Source organism: Pseudonaja textilis, chromosome 6, assembly GCF_049901715.1.
Source record: "Pseudonaja textilis isolate UNSWEBS1 chromosome 6, rPseTex1.2, whole genome shotgun sequence".
Classification (NCBI taxonomy): domain Eukaryota; kingdom Metazoa; phylum Chordata; class Lepidosauria; order Squamata; family Elapidae; genus Pseudonaja; species Pseudonaja textilis.
In genome coordinates, this window is record NC_141995.1 from 45,372,090 (window position 1) to 45,389,535 (window position 17,446).

Consider the following 17,446-nt stretch of genomic DNA (forward strand, 5'->3'; position numbering starts at 1 on the left):
CTCAGCGCTTGGTGCCGCTCGGGCGGGAGCAGCGCCCGGCCGGTGCCCTCCGGGGCGGCTCTTTCATCCTCTCTTTTTCTCTCTCCCTCCCTCCCATCAGAGAGCAGGGTCTATTTTAACCCCCCCCCACCGTCCCCTCAGCCACCGAAGCGCCGCTGCCCCTTCCTTTGGGCGAGCGAAGCGCTCTGGGCGGCTGCTTCCCTCGGGCTGAATTCCGGACTCGGGCAACCTTCCGGGGCTCTCAACCTGAGCCCTCCTGCCCGCTGAGGCGCATCTCGGGGGCTCCCCGGAGGGATCCGGTTGGGAGCCCCGGAAGCAGCAGCGCCCCCCCCCGCTTGCCCGCTCCCCCCCCGCCCCCTCCGTCGCCCCTCGACCGACCGACCGAAGCCCCGCAGGTTGATGCTGCTGCGGTGGCAGGTCAGGTGAGCGGGCGCGGAGTCCTCTATCCTTCTCTGGATCTTCCCTTCTCCTCTTGGTTGAAGGGACACCTTCCGATAGATTAGATAGGTAGGTAGGTAGGTAGATAGATAGATAGATAGATAGATAGATAGATAGATAGATAGATGTTTAATCTGACAAGGAGGCGGCTCCCCCCGCCCAATAAAAAAAGGGGGAAATGGAAAATTTGCTTCTTCAAAACCAGTTGAGATTCTTTCCTAGTCGGCCAGTAAGGTTGGCTTTGAAGTGAGGAAGGCTCGTTTTCAGAAGAGATGTAGCTGAAATGTTAAATTGTTTTTAACATTTTAAATTCGTCACCGCGTCCCTGTTCCTCTCCGAACAAAGATTATGATTCCAAATTGAGAGGAAAGATGGAGAAAAGGTTATCTGGAGTGGGCTCTGAAAAATTCTGCTGTTACATTATGAAAAGGGCGTTTGAGTTCTATTGCTTTTGCAGATTTTTATTTAAGCAGCTGGGGACAAAAATTGGAAATAGGTGAAAAATTGTTTTTCAGGGAGTGAGAAGGAAAACCTAAAAGTGACTCATAAACTCTGGTGAGAAAAAAACAACAACCTGTCCCTGATTGGGTCTTTAGAAACACTTCTGGCTTCTACCAACTTAAAGGAGGGTGTTAATTATCCCGTTTCCTTTTCTTAAACAATATTCCATAAATTTCAAGATTACTTCCCATATAAAGTTAATTCTCAATAATGCACCCCCCCCCAAAGGATGGGACCATTTCATTTCTTACGGACAACATAGGCTGAGATGAATTTTGGCCCACAAAAGAAAAACTTTTCCCACAATTGTTCCATTCTGTTTGTATATTACAGTTTCAGCAAATTTTCTAAGACTTAACTTGGGCAGCAGAAGTTCATTGCTATTAAAACTGTGTCATTTTACCTCAATCAGTAGAAGTATTAGTTTAACGGAGTAGGTGTTCAGTTTTTATATACGTAAAAGGGACATTCATGTTGTTTTGAAAAAAGCTTTGAGTTGGGAGGAAGTTTCTATGCTGGTTTATTCCATTCTCCTCTTCTTTGGCCTCTTATTCTCCCTCCTTGTTTCGAACAGGAAAAAACTCACTATATCACAGCTAGATAGATGTCCTGACACATGATCAGAACTCCTCTGTTTTCTCTGTATCCTGAAATTTCCCCAATCCTATCAGTAGAAACGCATCTTGGTTTTTTTTTTATTTGTTACATAATCACCAGACTATTCATGTAAGAAAACAACTCTGCAGAAACATAAACAAAAGTTAATAATTGTAACTAGTCATGTCACAAGAAGCCAAATGAATGAGAATAGTCCTTGTGATTACTGTTTTTCAGTAAATGAGACCAAAGCAAAATTTATCCTATTACATTTTGGTTTTTTTTTTAGATAATTGCAACTTAAACTTTTCATGAACGTTTGCAAAAATTAGCATCAGTATTAATCTTCAGATACTGCCAGAAACCATTTCTAGCTTATTCGAAAGATTAAGAAGCATGGCTAATATTTATGGGTTGTCTAATTTTACTGCTAATATGTTTTTCTTAGGGATCTTAATGGAAATAATATCACAAGGATCACAAGAACGGATTTTGCTGGTCTGAGGCATCTTCGTGTTCTGTAAGTTTTTCTTGAATTTTGTTACTGAACTTCAGTCCTATGCAAAATACGTTTTTTCCAATGAATAGGATTCTTTTTAAAAAATTAATTAACGTCTCATATAACAGCAGCTATACTGGAGAAGAAAAAGCAGTTATAAGAGTATTTAAATGTTTGGAAGGCTGCCATAATAGAAGTCTAGATTGTAACCACTTGTGATTTTATATTACTCCTTGTAGTTATAAATATTGCAAAATATGTGAAATTTCAAAAATGAACGTGATTTAGAAATCTACATGGAACAGAATATTTTGCAAAACTAATGAATCAGAAAGTATTTTTAAAAAAATATGTTAAGCGTTTGGAATAACTTAAGTAAGTAAATAAATTTAACATGATGAAATTCAGCAAAGAGTAGCCCTATATCATTTTCTGTTTCAAATTATATTTGAAACTAGTTATTGGCCTCTTGAACAACTCCTGCTTTAGGTGATACATTTGGGGGGAGGGTTGTGTATGTGTTGGGATTGTGTCTGTGTACATGATCTGCAGCGAAGAATAATTCTCACTAGTAACAGAAAATTGTTCTGCGCTAGGGCTTAACTGTAACTAATTTGTCCAATTTTGATCCATCCTTCTGTGGATGAAAAGTTTCAAACTTTGAAGAGACATTGTTCCTGTGAGTCTTCCTGCTGTAAAATAAAACATTCTTTGTGTTTTTACAATGTACTTTTATTAAAGAAGAGCTTCATAGATTTGGCTTGGTACATATTTCTACATTTTGTCGTTAAACAGTAGATTTGCCTTTTTGTCTTTAAGGCATATTTTTTCCTCACTTCTGACCCTGAACTTCTTAAACAGGCTTAAGATCTCTCTCTCTCTCCCCCCGCCCCACCCCAAGAATAGAAAGTTTAGTTTCTCTCTAAGTCATTCCCCAGATGGCTGGGGAATTCTGGGAGTTGAAGTCCTCCAGGCTTAAAGTTGCTACGGTTGGAGACCCCTCTGCTCTTAAGTGACAATATCATGTGACAGGCTTAACACATTAAATTGGATGGAAAGTTAAGAATAGAGTGAGAACTGCAGAGTTAATAAGAAGAGGTGACTGTAAGAGTATCCACTGCCAAGTATTGTAATAATTGGTGCTAATCACTGATTACTGGAGTTTCAAAGCATTTTATTCTGCATTTCAGTCAACTCATGGAAAACAAGATTACTACAATTGAGAGAGGAGCATTTCAAGACTTAAAAGAGTTGGAGAGACTGTAAGTTTATTTTTAATTAATTTTAAATATAGAAAGCAAGTCCACATGGGTTATTTATTGAAGAAAGCAGTGCAGTGTAATGTTTGCTTGTACATCCAGCAAGTAGGGCTGTAAATGTGAATTTTATTCTTTGAAAGAAAAATGTGTATATTTGTATGAGAGACTTGGGGGTTTGACTTGCAAACAATCGAAAGGCACAAAGACAATTTTTCTGCAGAAATTTGTGTTAAATGGCGTCATCTAACCATAGTATATGTTGATATCTCCTGTTGGTTTGTTTATTTGGGTCAGAAGCCTCACCATTAAAATATGGCATACTGTATGACATTGAACATAAAATACAAGATTAAAATATGAACAGATCTTTCCCAGAAACTAGCAACCTTAATTGTGTTCTGCCATGAGGTCCCCAAGTATAGACTGATAGGGACACAAACAGCAGGTATACATATGTTGTTGTGGTCCACCGGCAGCCTGCGGAGCTGGCAGCAGAGTCAGACAGTGGGGAGGAACATGGGCCAGTCCTGGAGTCTGGGGAGGGCTCAAATGAGGGATCTGCATCCAACACAGAGATGGGGCCAGGACCATTTGGGAATTATGTGCTGACTCCAGAGCCTCCAGAATCTGGCATCAGCGAGGCAGATGAACAAGGGGAGCCTGTTCCCAGTGTGTGCTTGCACAGAGCTGCCAGAAGGCAAGAATAGTTAAGACAAAAGGGGCAACTCAGGAGTAAGGCTTGGAGATGATTGGCCCCTCCCATAAGACATAAAGGAGGAGCAAAGGGACACGAGTCTTTGCAGGAAGCAACTTTGTTCATTCTGGTCGATTTAAACTCTGAAGCTCTGTGTTGACTTTGTGCTCCGTTTGGCCTTGTACAGCTAATGGGCAGTTTAGTCATTGGCAGCCTTTCAAGGGAGATAAAGGTAGGTGCTTATCAGCCTTATCCCGAAGGAATGTGGCAGAACATCTGTTGGACTATTCACAAACTGTTTGGGACTGATTACGGGCTGTGAATTCATATAATTCACAGCCGTTGAAATTTTTTTTTTAAAGAAGGTTTTGGGACTAAGCGTGTGATTGTTACTGTCTGCTACTGGAAGCCTTGGTCAGAACATATGTGTTGTTGTATGCTTATCACCACAATTGCAAAAGACAGAAGCCCCGATTGTTCAGAACCTCTCTGGATCTGGTTGTATCTATGCACAATCTATTCAACAATGTCCATACAGCCCAGCTTTCTCCAGACCCAGGTGCCAGCTTCTCTTTTGGTTCCATAAAGTGTTAGTTCTTTGTAGCTTTCCAAATCCCTTGTCTTAAATCAAGTAAACAATTGGAAGAATTGAGGGGTCCTTGTTGCTCTCTGAGCTTGCTCATTTTCTTTCAGACGTCTCATTACCCAAACTAGGTAACATCATCAGTGCTAGTGGATGGATGATGGATAGGATAAAGAACTAGTGATGGATAAAAGTAGGACTAGCCCTGATGATGTTACTTGGTTTGGGTAATGAGACGTCTGCAGGAAAACGAGCAAATTCAGGGAGCACCAAGAGCACCTCATGTCACCCCTGAGCTACAAATATTCTCCTTTATTAATTGAAGAGTTGGAAGTAAGAACTTGTGAAGGTGGGGTGATAAATGCAACGATTGTGTAAAGACCAAAAAGAGATCAATTTTAAATAAATAATATTTGCACTGAATTGGATACAAACCAAATAGAAGACGTTTAGTTTAAGTAATTAGTTGGTGGTAAAACACTGAGAGATCTATCCTGTTCCTTTTAAGTGTTTACTTGCACATTCCTTAGCAAACTTCACTGAAAGTTGCACTTTGGTGGTGTGGATATTGATTTTGGTAGCACTTAAGCTTTAGGATTTAAGTTGGGAAAGTGTTTCCATATGTGTCCATAGCAGTGTGCTTTGCTTACATTCCCACCTTTTTAAAACAACACTTTATTGGTTCTGCAAACATCGTTTTGTCTTTGTTTTTGTTTTCTTAAAAATATTGTGTATGGGTGCAGTTTTTTCCCTCTGTTCCAGTTTGCTCATGTTAGAAGGGCCTTTTAGGGGTTATTACTCAAAAGACAGAGTGCATTAGGTCACCCTTTGAGGAAGAGTTAAAATAGTGAAGAACAGGTTGGTTTTGTGTTTAATTGCAAAGAAAGAAAAGGATATTCGTATTGAGATCAGTCCTTTAAGATTTATTATATGTCTTTATAAGAGTGGATAAAAATAAAGCCAAGAGATGAATTTCTCTTTGTAATTGTATGGAGATTCTACTTATTGCTTTCCTCTTATAGACAGACATGTACATAATAACCTTTGAGTGAGGCTTTTGTTCCTATCTAACAAATAATTTTCTTCGCAAGATTTCAGAAGTGGCTCCGCATTGCCTGCTTTCTAGGGCTGAGTGAGAGGGACTGGCCCAAGTCCACAAACTGGTGTCTAAAACAGGGCTAAAACTCATGGTTTCTCAGTTCCTAGCTTGATGCCTTAACCACTATACCAAATTTGCTCTCAAGGAAATCATCTTTAATTTGTTTTTTAAAATGTAACATCCCCACCACAACATTAGATACAGCAGACCACCTGGATGAACACTGAGGGAAGTGACCACAACTTAGAGGTTGTTTAGCTCCATTTTGAATGCTCAAAACAAATAACTTTCTTATTTGTTGGTTGGCATCCATACAAAACTTTAACGCAAACATTTTCTTTAGTATGTCATTAAATAAATCCTTTCAAACTCTTACAAGATTTTGATCTCATAATGCCAAGCAACAAATTAAAATCGCATGTCATGAAATGTATTCCAAAATATTGTTCTAAGATGTTTAACATTTTATTTTATTTAACCCTCTTTTGATATAGTCATGGATGTTTGTTGTACAAGGGACTAAGACTCAGTTGTTTCAAAAGGGGAAAATAATTTGGAGTGGAAATTCATGCAGGCCAAAATTCTTGAAACTGCTTAGCTTCTGACTAACAGCAAGAGTAGAATGAGATTTTGTTGTTTTGACAATGTCCACGTTCATCTAATAGAAGCTTCTCAGAGTAGATTCTCCTTTTTAAGGTATGGTGTTCCAAGGTTGTAAGAAGCATTTTGGTAGTTGTGTATGTTAAGAATCATTCAAAGTGTTTTGTAAACCAACTGTAACAGCTGAAGATTTTTTTGATCGGTTCGTTTGATTAATACTGCATGCAAAGTACCTGGCTAGGATGTTTTGCAGTATTGGCAATGGGTTTTCTATTTGTTTCAGGGAAGAGGGTTTGGTTTAAGGCTTGGTTTCTGGCAGGTTGCTCCTGTGTCTCTAAGGCAGCCTGTATTGTTGTTTTTATATTATGTTTTCCTAATGCAAAGGGCTTAAGTATTAGAAGAAAGTATACTATTGTATCAACATAACAAAACAGCCAATTCTGTCTTTTGCATCAATCAATATGGCAACTGCTGGAGGTTTTATACTACATGGAAGGGACCAGCTCACATGTTGAAATGCTATGATGGACAGACATAAATATTGCATGAAGAATCTGAAAGAAAAGATTATCTTGAGGGCAAAAAATGGTTGTCCCATAATTGGTCTATGAAATGACATAGGAGTGAACATTTTTTGTTATCTTAATGTAGCCAGGAATCTAACAACAGTTGTGCATCTCAGATTTCTGAGGCTGCTTGTGCACAAGGTGTGATTATGGTTTATTAGCTGGAACGTTTTTAATGGGACTTGGATGAATTCAAGACAGGTCTTGCAGGTCTTTCGCACCGAAATCAGATAAGTCTTATAATTCTTTCCCATCTTTAGACACTTCTCAGAGAGGGAGGAAAGTAACACGCTAGTTTAATAACATCAATGCAGAATTAGAACAGAAGGTTTATCTCCCCCTGTCAGTTTTTCTATATATACAGTGTATACCACAATATTCTGTGTACAGACACACACAGACATACACCAAATGTGTCCTTTTGAAGAAAACAGTAAGGTTATGTATATGAACAACTAACTTTTTATATGAACAACTAACTTTCCAGAAATAATAGGAGCTACCTGGAAGAAAAGCACATGAAGAGTTTGCTTCTTACTCAGAGGTTGGGAACGTAGCTTTCCCAAGGAACAGGCAGCTTTGGTTGTTTCGCTAGTTTGGACTCTTTGGTTGGAGCTAGCTGTTTTGCCATGGAAGGAAAACGTGGTTTTTCTCAGGGCCTAATTTGATACATCTCCTTCTTTCTTTGTGGTGGAACGTGGCTAATAGTTTGGTATTAAATTTAATTGAAAGTCCTGATAATTAAGATCCAAAATGCAGCCTGTTGCATGATTCGTGTTTTGACATGAGTAACTCCTTTGCTCAGCCTATTTCACAGGGCAATAAACATCAGGTGTTCCTGGGGAAATGGAGTAACTCCTATCTCTTTATGCTGTTTTAAACTTAGCAGAAGAAAAGTAAGAGGAACTTTACACCCAAGCTCTTAGATCACCTTTGGGTGTCATTTCCTGCTCAGTTTCATTTTCAATTCTTTCCCTAGATTATAGAGCAATTGTGTTACATGTTTTTCTTTTCACTTTAAAGGCATTTTGAAAAGTATTAGCATACTTGAAAAAAGGCAAAAAATATTGAAAAAGTTCTTGCTAGAAAAATTGAATGAAGGACTTCAAACATGGATTTTCCTATTTAATGCTGATACTCTTTAATGCTGATACAACAGACCATGAACAAACATGTCCATGTCCCTGTCCCTTCAAGCATAGGAGGAAACGCTCATGAAAAAGAGAAATATATCCAGGTTTAACCATTTTGGGGGAGAGTGGCTTTTTATTTAAAGGAAACCTAGTTTACTTCTCCATTCTGGATACTTCATAAAAGTAGCCAACGATACAGAAAAGGACTTGGCAGTTTCCTTCTGCCAGGAATATTCCTTGACTTCGCCAGGTGGCCTCCCAACCATCCTTCCATGCTCTTCGCTCCAGAGTTCAGCCAAGTTCAACTAAACAGGCCACTTCATGGTGCACCATAACCGAGATGGCCATCGTCAACTGACATGGGGGATTGGAAGACTGTCTCTTCTCACAGCTACCACGAGAGTGATACCAAGCTCTAAGGCAATATTGAGGAAGGGGGAGAGATAGTCTCTGTCCCTGCTAATGCAGAACCCTGGCGTTTTGATCTTCTGAATACTGGCCTCTCCTGGAAATATGGACAAGTCCTAGAGAGCCCCGCATGAGGAAGGACCACACTGAACAAGAGGAAGGGGTCAAGCTATTCTCCATGGCACCTGAGGGCCAGACAAGGAACAATGGATGGAAACTGAACAAGGAGAGATTCAATCTGGAAATAAGGAGAAATTTTCTGACAGTGAGAGCAATCAACCCATGGAATAGAAGTTGCCTTTGGAAGTTTGGGAAATTCATCACTGGATGCCTTCAAGAAGAGACTGGACTGCCCTCTGTCATAAATGGTGTACGGTCTCCTGCTTGAGCATGGGGTTGGACTACAAGGTTCCCACTCTGTTAATCTGTATCTGAACGGAAGAACAAAGGTTTGGCATACAAGATGCGTCAGGTTAATAACCCTCCAGCCACTTCCTTCCAGAGAAGAACTCTTGTCTGCTAATATAATTGAGACTGTAAGATACGGATTGACATGATTGCTCTGCATTTAGGTGATTGTTTGACTGGTGTCTTTCCTTGTGTCTGAATTTTCAGTAGGTCGATTCCCTATTGATAGTTGATCCATGAGAGCTTTGCTACCTCCTGTCCTTCCCTTCTCAAACTTTTTTCCTACATACAGAGAGGGAGAGAGACAGACAGACAAACAGACAAACAGACAAACCCTCATTGTTACTGTTAAGATAAAACAAAGGATGCACTGGGAATTTCCCCCCCTTTCCCCATATTTAAGAGGGTCCATTGCTTGCAAGGATGTGAGCGTGATGTAGCCCCATCCTTTGTGAATATTGGATGGCTGGCTGGTTGCTATGGGGAGAGAAAAGGCATAGGGATACACAGCGGGCAACAGTTTCAGCATCACAAAGCTGTCTGGGGGTTCATTTGGGTACTTGGGAGAGAGGGTGCCAGCCGTTAAATGTGTGTCGTGTTTGTCTTGGAGCTGGCATACGTGCCCATGTGAGTAAGGGAGAGGCTGTTTCTTGGTTTACGATGTGGCGTGGCTGGAAATAAGTGCGCCGGCTCCTCCTCGAGTGCTGTCCTCACCTTTGGCTTCTTCCTGGGGCTGAGAGAGAGCGACTGGCCCAAAGTCGCCCAAGCAGGCTTCACGTTTTAAGGCAGGATCAGAACTCGTGGTCACTCAGTGTCTGGACCGAGGCCTTTAAACTAAGCAGAAGTCTCCAACCTTGGCCACTTTAAGCCTGGAGGACCTTAGCTTCCAGAACTCCCCAGCCAGCTTTCTCGGTGTTGAGGTCCTCCAGGCTTAAAGTGGCCAAGGTTGGAGACCCCTGCGTTAAACCACTACACAAAACAGGATCTCTTTGTAAGTGTAGAATTGGAGGTTAGCAACGCTGAGGAAGACTGCAGGGAATGAAATCAAGTGTTTATTTTCCCCGCACCTTTATTTATTGCAACCGCTCCGGCTGCTTCATAAATCGAATATTGTGAGGCCATTACACAATTGTAGGAAGTGAAAAAAATTATAGATACTCGAATGCTTGCCTGGCCCATTTGCGGAGCCCAAAAAGTGTCGTGGCACACCTGAGACAGTGGGCTTACTCTACAGGAAACCCCGCTTGCTTTCCTGGGTCCTTGTGATTCTGGATCATGCTGGGAGGCGGAACAGTTTTTCCTTGCCAGCAATTCTTCATGCTGGATTATGGGATGACATGATGGAAGAAACGTTGATAAGACCCCCCTAGGATTCTGCTCAAATCCTGATCTTCTCCCTCACTGGCTCCTCATTCTCTTTGGTTTTTCTAAAGTTCACATCGGCAGAATTAGATCAGCTTTTGATAGTTATCATTGTTGCACCCCCACAAATTCACAAGGGTACCAAATCATTCCATTCCCTGGATGTAAAGTCTGTTCTATGAACCTTGTTTTTTTAAAAAAAAAAATAAATAAATCAGAATGTATTAGAGGTTATTCTCTCTTTTCGTAAATCAACTTAAATAATCTTGTAACGTGTGAATTGACCAAGGAAATGCACTTAAAGCCACTGTGTTGTCATGTCAGGTTTGCCAGTGTTCTGTTTGCAAAATAGAAGGTGAAGAACAAGCTCTGTGGATTACATCAGCCCTCCTCTCCCCTGGGGTCCTATTAAGGGAGCTGATTTGATGTGAGTCTAGTGGGGTTTTGTAGTCCTACCGGAAGAACTGCTCAGTCTATATTGGCTACGCTAGCAAATGCGTTGCATAGATCATGGGCTGCTATATTGAATTAAGAATGGAACACATAGAAAATGCCTACAGGCACCCTAACCTTGTGTTTTAGTGGCTGGAGAATGTAAGATGAAAGTAGTCTATCTGTCTGTCTGTTTGTCCATCCATCCATCCATGAGCCTCAGTGGCACTGTGGTTAGAGTGCAGCACCGCAGGCTCCTTCTGCTGACTGCTGGCTGCCTGCAATTTGGCAGATCGAATCTCACCAGGCTCAAGGTTGACTTAGCCTTCCATCCTTCCGAGGTGGGCAAAATGAGGACCCAGATGGTTGTGGGGCAAGAGGCTGACTCTGAAAACTGCTTAGAGAGGGCTGGAGAGCGGAATATAAGTCTAAGTGCTATTGCTAGGGGTCCCTCCCTCCCCTTCCTTCCTTCCTTCCTTCCTTCCTTCCTTCCTTCCTCCCTCTCCTCCCTCCCTCCCTCCCTCCCTCCCTCCCTCCATTTAATATTCCTCCCTCCCTTCTCTTTAATCTTTCTTCCCTTCCTCTCTCCCTCCCTCCCTCCCTTCCTCTAATATTCCTCCTTCCCTTCCTTCTCTGGTGGCTCAGTGGTTAGAATGCAGTATTGCAGGATGACCTGCCCACTGCCAGCAGTTCAATCCTGACCAGCTCAAGGTTGACTCAGCCTTCCGTCCTTTTGAGGTGGGTAAAATGAGGACCCCAATGGTTGGGAGGAGTAAGAGACTGACCCTGTAAACTGCTTAGAGAGGGCTGGAAAGCACCGTGAAGCAGGATATAAGTCTAAGTGCTATTGCTATCCATCCACCTATCCATCCGTCCTAACACATACATGTACTCCTCGACTTGCAACCTTTCATTTAATGACTGTTCACGGGTGACCATTGCAGCATCCCCATGGTCCTGTGACCAAAATCCAGATGCTTGCCCTGAGTCCTATTTATGATGGTTTCAGAGGGGTGTGTGTGGGTCATATAACAACCTTTTGTAACCCTCTGACAAAGAAAGTCAGATTCGCCTTACAACCTTGTTACTAACTTAACAACTGCAGTGATTCACTTACCAATGGTGGCAAGAGAGATGATGATAAATGAGGCAAAACTCACATAGCAAATATCTCAGTTAGCAACAGAAATATTGGACTCACTTGTGGTCGTAAGCCGAGGACTACCTGTGTATAGTGAGGGCTCTCCAATTAGGGTCACAAAATCCACACGGACTCTAGATGGCAGCAGAAAGATACAGAAAAGGTTTATCAATTACTGCCTTCTAGTGGTTGCCTGGATATTTGCAGCCCTGAAGCTTAAGGGGTCCTCGACGTACCAACTGTAATAGAGCCCAGAAATTTGCATCATAACTCAGGACCATCGTGAAAAAAAGCCCCTTTTGGCTCCAGTGGAAATAAGGAGCCAGTGGACAAGTTGTACAATGTTGATTAAAAATACCGCGGAAAGATGGTAAAATTTCCCACAGAGCATAGTTGTTAACACTTCCCCCCTAATCTGATATGGTGCCTATGTGCTGGTCCTTATAATTTCTAACTAAGTTTGGTCTGTTGCCATGGAAATGCTTGCTGGGGACTAGGAAACGGATGGCCAGTATATCTAGCAGGTGCCTCATTAAGAGGTTTTAATATAACTGCTGGCATATGACAAACCAGACAAAACTTGTCACTCCAAGGTGTTCTAATAGTCTCTAATTCAGCTTTTAAGAAGTTGTGTCTTCAGATAAGTTAGAAGTTGCTAAGTCAGAGTGAAAGGAGGAAGAGGCTGTGAAATACTTTGGCTTTTCAAACAGACGGACATTTGGCATTTGCTCTTGAACAGGATTCGTGATCGTGTCAGTCATTTTGATTGACCCCACGCAACGCACACCTCTTTGCATGTCAAAATGCTAAATAAATATTGATTTCCATTTTATCTCCTCGTTCATTTCATTCAGGAGCAGTGAAGAAGAAAAAGGAATACTTTAGGGTTGATTGCCTTCACCTGTTTATAAGAACTTGCTCATAAACTGCTAACATTTTTATTTATCTATTTATTTTAGATTTGCTGTTTAATTGTGGCAAGTAATAATTGTCATCCCTCCTGGGTGTGAAATACATACTGTGAAATAGACCTCTAAAGAGAAGATCATAGGAGAGCCTCCAGAAGGGAGTAGGCAAATGATGTTATATGCCATATATGTCCCACAGGTGCTTTTTCCAAAAGGCACCTGGGCTTTCTTGTTTTTTTTTTTCTTTAAAAATGTTTCGCTTCTCATCCAAGAAGCTTTTTCAGTTCAGCCTCGTGGATGAGAAGCGAAATGTTTTCAGGGAAACTGTGTTGAAGATCTAATAAATTTCAGAACTGAAGAAGCTAGTCTAGGTGCCTTTTGGAAAAGCAACTCTGGGACGATCTGTGACCTGCATGATCAAGAATCTCAGTTGCGTGATGGTATCATGATGCTCACAGGATCCTTTTGATGATCTTGTGGCTTTTACTAGAGGCCATCAGACACTTTGCTTCTGAGCTGTCAGGCAAACTTGTACCTTGAATTAAGCTGTTAAATATTGGAAAGGTGAAACCAGCATTTGCCCACTTCAACCAGAAATCAGATCACCCACCACATGCTGAACCATCTGAACTTGCTTTATATTCAAGGGGAAGCACCTTATTAATAACCCAAGCTTTGATATTTTGGAAACTCATTTTCTCCATAGTTATCTGTCTTCATAAAATAAGTATTGCTCCTGGCAGACCAATTTGAGCCAATGAAAAATAGTTCAAGTCATACCTGAACTCCATTGCACGGTAAAGGGAGAAATAATTTCACCTGCAAACTCCAAACTTGGTCTATAATGGAGTCGTAACTGGACTACATGGGACTGAAAGCCATCACCCCAATCCAGTAAAGCAATAATTGACATCTAATTAAGATAGAAGCTCAGTTTATTAGCCACAACCCACCTGACTATTGTCTTCAGACACCTGTTCAGTGTGTCTCCTGCCTCACCAGACAGTTGACAAGGAGGAAAAGAGCTCTGGATAACGTCAACTTAATGACCCGCCACTGCAAACCATTCCAGTATAGCTCTCTGTGGCTTTATGTAGAGTAGATGCTAAACCCCATGGGAACAGAGTATGGGATCAACTTACTCTACCCTTCAGCATATGGGGCACACTTGCTAACACTGTGGCTATAATGGTGTAGGAACAAAACCATGGGAGTTCCAGGCAAGTTTTTGGCTTTTTTTGAAGATAACTTGGTTAATAACCTGGATCTACTCAATCTCTAGGAATTGAAAACTTTGGTTCTTCTTGGCATAAGTTGCTCAAGATACTTTTGATATCGTAACTTAGGGGTGCCAAACTCACATCGTCATGGTGGCGTCACATGACGTAACGGGGCATTTTCCCCCTTTGCTAAACCAGACAAGGGCGTGGCCAGTGTGTGATGCATCCGGTCCACGGGCTGGGAGTTTGACAGCCCTGTCCTAACTGGTCAAAGCAAATCGATCAAAAGGGGTCTTAAGTTCCAATGCCAAGTCCTTGATGTTCTCTGGGCTTGCTTGTTTTCTTGCAGCTGTTTGATTCCCTGGCTAAGTAGCATCTTCAGTGCCAGAGGGGATCCATTCTCCTGTCTATACACCATAGCTAGGTCTATTTGAGTTGATGGGGGGAGGGGCGTGTTGCTTTCTCCTTGGCAGTTCCTTGGTTAGACTTGGATGAGGTTTAGCTTTGAAGATGTTTCGGAGGGTTGTATGCTAATGAGAAGGAAGGGCTCTCTGGAGAAGAAGAGCCGAATGCTGGGAATGATGGAGGGCTAAAGAAGAAGAAGAAGGAGGAGGAGGAGGAGGAGGAGGAGGAGGAGGCTGGATGGAGTCCCTGAAGCAGTTGGCCTGAGCTTAAGTGGTCTCCGTGGGATGGAAGAGGACAGGAAGGCCTGGAGGAACGTTGTCCATGGGGTCGCAATGGGTCAGACACGACTTCAAGACTAACAACAACAAGAACAAGAACAACAAGTGCTAAGTGAGCTGTTTCTGTGAGCTGTTTCTGATGTATGGCTGTGTTGTCCTGTCTATAGCCTGGGTTGGTTGTGCTGCAGTGGGTTGAGTGGCCAGGCTCTTTTGGATATAAAGTTGGAAGGGGTCTAAGCAGTCTGTTTCCTTTTTCTGACCTGGACTCCCCCAAGCAAAACTCATACATGGCTCCTCTTGTGGGACCTTGGGCTGTAACTCTGGGGGTGGGGCCCTTGGTTAGTGTGTGAGTTGGTTTCTGATAAGAGTTGTGTGTTTTTTTTCATTTGCTGCCATTTCTTCTGCTGATAAAGACATACAGGAAAGGACGTGTGTATTGTTCCTTCTCATGAATTTGACTCCTTTGAAGTTGTTGATGATTTCCTGCATCTTCTCTGGTGTCTCTTTGTCTATTATGTCAGAGGACAAGGGCCTCCTCGTGGCTGGTTTGTCATGCTGTTGCTTGTGGCCAACTTGAAGGATCTTCTTGCAATGATTAACCAGACTGTCTCTTCCACTTCTTTCTATGCCCTTGACGTTGGTCTCCTGCAGCCAGAAGAAGCTCCTCTCTCTCTTTCTTCAACTTGACTGCTCTTGGACATTGCCTAGTCTCATCGTTATATACTAGAAACTTTACTAGGGTTTGTGTGTGTGTGTGTGTGTGTGTGTGTGTGTGCGCGCATGATAGGCATGGAATATTTTGCTTTGTCGTGTCCCTTTGCTCTTCTTTGTTTGGTCTTCCTTGTAGGCCACTTTGGTCTGTCTTGATGCTCATTAAGTCTCCATGGTATACAGGCAGTTCTTGACTTATGACCACCATTGAGTCCAAGATTTTGGTTGCTAAGTGAGATACTTGTTCAGTGAGTTTTGACCCATTTTATGACCTTCCTTGCCACAGCTGTTAAGTGAATCGCTGCAGTGGACTTAGGGATTAAGTTAGTAGCACAGTGATCACGTTGATTGTTAAGTGAACCTGGCTTCCCCCGTTGACTTTGCTTGTCTGAAAGTGGCAGAGGGGGACCACGTGACCCCTGGGACACAGTGACCGTCACAAATGTGAACCAGTTGCCAAGTGTCTGAATTTGGATCACATGATCACGGGGATGCAGCAAAGGTCATAACTCTGAAAAACAGTCCCAAGTCACTTTTTTCAGTGCCGTTGTAAATGTGAACGGTCATTAAATGAACTGTTGTAAGTTGAAGACTGTATGTACTACCTTCAGTACATCTTCTCCACTATCCTTTAGATCGGGGGTCTCCAACCTTGGCGACTTTAAGACTTGTGTACTTCAACTCCCAGAATTCCTCAGCCAGCAAAGTTCTGGGAGTTGGAAGTCCACAAGTCTTAAAGTCGCCAAGGTTGGAGACCCCTGATGTAGATGTCCTTCCAACGCCTCCTTTTGTTCTCCAGCTGCCTGGTGTACTTGCAACATGTCCTGCCCTGCCCACCTGGTTTTTCTTGCAAAGTAGACCCTGTCAGCATCACTGGGTAGCTGGAGAGCATGGATTCCTTGCCCTTGTTTTTCTGGTTATCCAGGGCTTCTGCTTCGTCTTCAGTCCAGTCTATTATTCCAGCCGTGAATCTACTGACTGGAAGTGTCCATACGTCTATTGTCTTGACGGTATTTTTATCTTATTTTATTTTAATATTGTTCTATTTTAATATTATTTTAATAATTTTATTTTATATTTTATTTTAATTTTCTGGAGGAAAAAAACAACATCCCTGATGAAAGTGTTTAGCTTCCTATATATTATTGCTCTTGCTTAAAAGAACAAAAGGAGGGTTTGTTTGTAGCAGTCTAGCTCTCAATGAAGGAAATCTTGAATGTGTGTGACTTTAATAAGGTTCCAAGAAACAAAAATGTAACAAAGCAACCACAAAACACAATTATCTTTGTTGATGCTACATTTTTTTCTCTCCTGTATGTTCCAGGAATGGTTTTGCAGGCAGTTGTACATTTAGTTCAGGTATGAACAAGAATCTACTTTCCCAAGGGTTGAGGCGATCAGTGACAAGGGAGGATGGCTTGTACTTACGATGTATTAACTTTGGCTCCAGACAGTGGCTCAAAGTGCTGCTAGTTCCATATCTTTATATTCAAGTCACAGCAAAGTTTTGTACTGGTGCTCAAATATTTACTGACTGAAACGCTGACATCTTTGCAGCTGGGCAGTTCCTGCTCCAGGCCCTCGGTGGGGAAGATCCATATAAATTCTAGCTGAAAAATAGATGGATTTTTTTAACCTTGCCTCCCAGCAGTTATCTGAATTACTGCAGCTGCTTCTGCATTATAAGGTCTGAGAGATACCTGCAGCATTCTCTTCTGTCTAAGCTTATTGTCAGAGTTTCCTAATTAAAAAAAAATGAATTAAGTTGTAAAAGCCTCACATTTATTAATACACCATTAAAGTGCTGGAGTTGGTCATTTGCTGCCTGAGTTTGCTAGCACTTCTTCCTTTCTCTCTCTCTCTCTCTCGTGAGCGCGTGTGCGCTATATCAATATCTCTATCTATCTATCTAAAGCTATACATTTATAATAGTTGATAGGTTTTAGTTAAAATACTCTTATTACTATGTTATGTTAAGTAATATATTCCGGAACAGGCTACAGTATGAACAGTAGTTGTATGAGATTCTTTTGCTGGAGAAAATGAGAAGGCAGCAAAAAGAAGAGTCGTTTACAAGTACTTGGTAAGAATATAGAAAAGAACAGAGATAGAAATCTTTGATTTTGATTTTAGTCAGGATTGGTGTGTGTGTGTGTGTGCGTGTGTTTTAAGCCCAATGATGGGAGTAAATTACTTCCACATCT

At 41.7% G+C, this 17,446-nt stretch overlaps 1 protein-coding gene across 20 annotated transcripts in view; it reads left to right on the top strand.

Moving 5' to 3' along the window:
• Positions 1 to 17,446, top strand: part of SLIT2 (slit guidance ligand 2) — a 224,515-nt gene that overhangs the window by 39,225 nt on the left and 167,844 nt on the right. For all 20 annotated transcript variants that reach the window (XM_087936499.1, XM_087936500.1, XM_087936504.1 and 17 more), the window contains exons 2-3: positions 1,985 to 2,056; positions 3,226 to 3,297. In XM_087936499.1, the coding sequence (XP_087792625.1) occupies positions 3,233 to 3,297 (65 nt within the window). In that variant the 5' untranslated portion in view covers positions 1,985 to 2,056; positions 3,226 to 3,232. The remainder of the gene's footprint in view (positions 1 to 1,984; positions 2,057 to 3,225; positions 3,298 to 17,446) is intronic.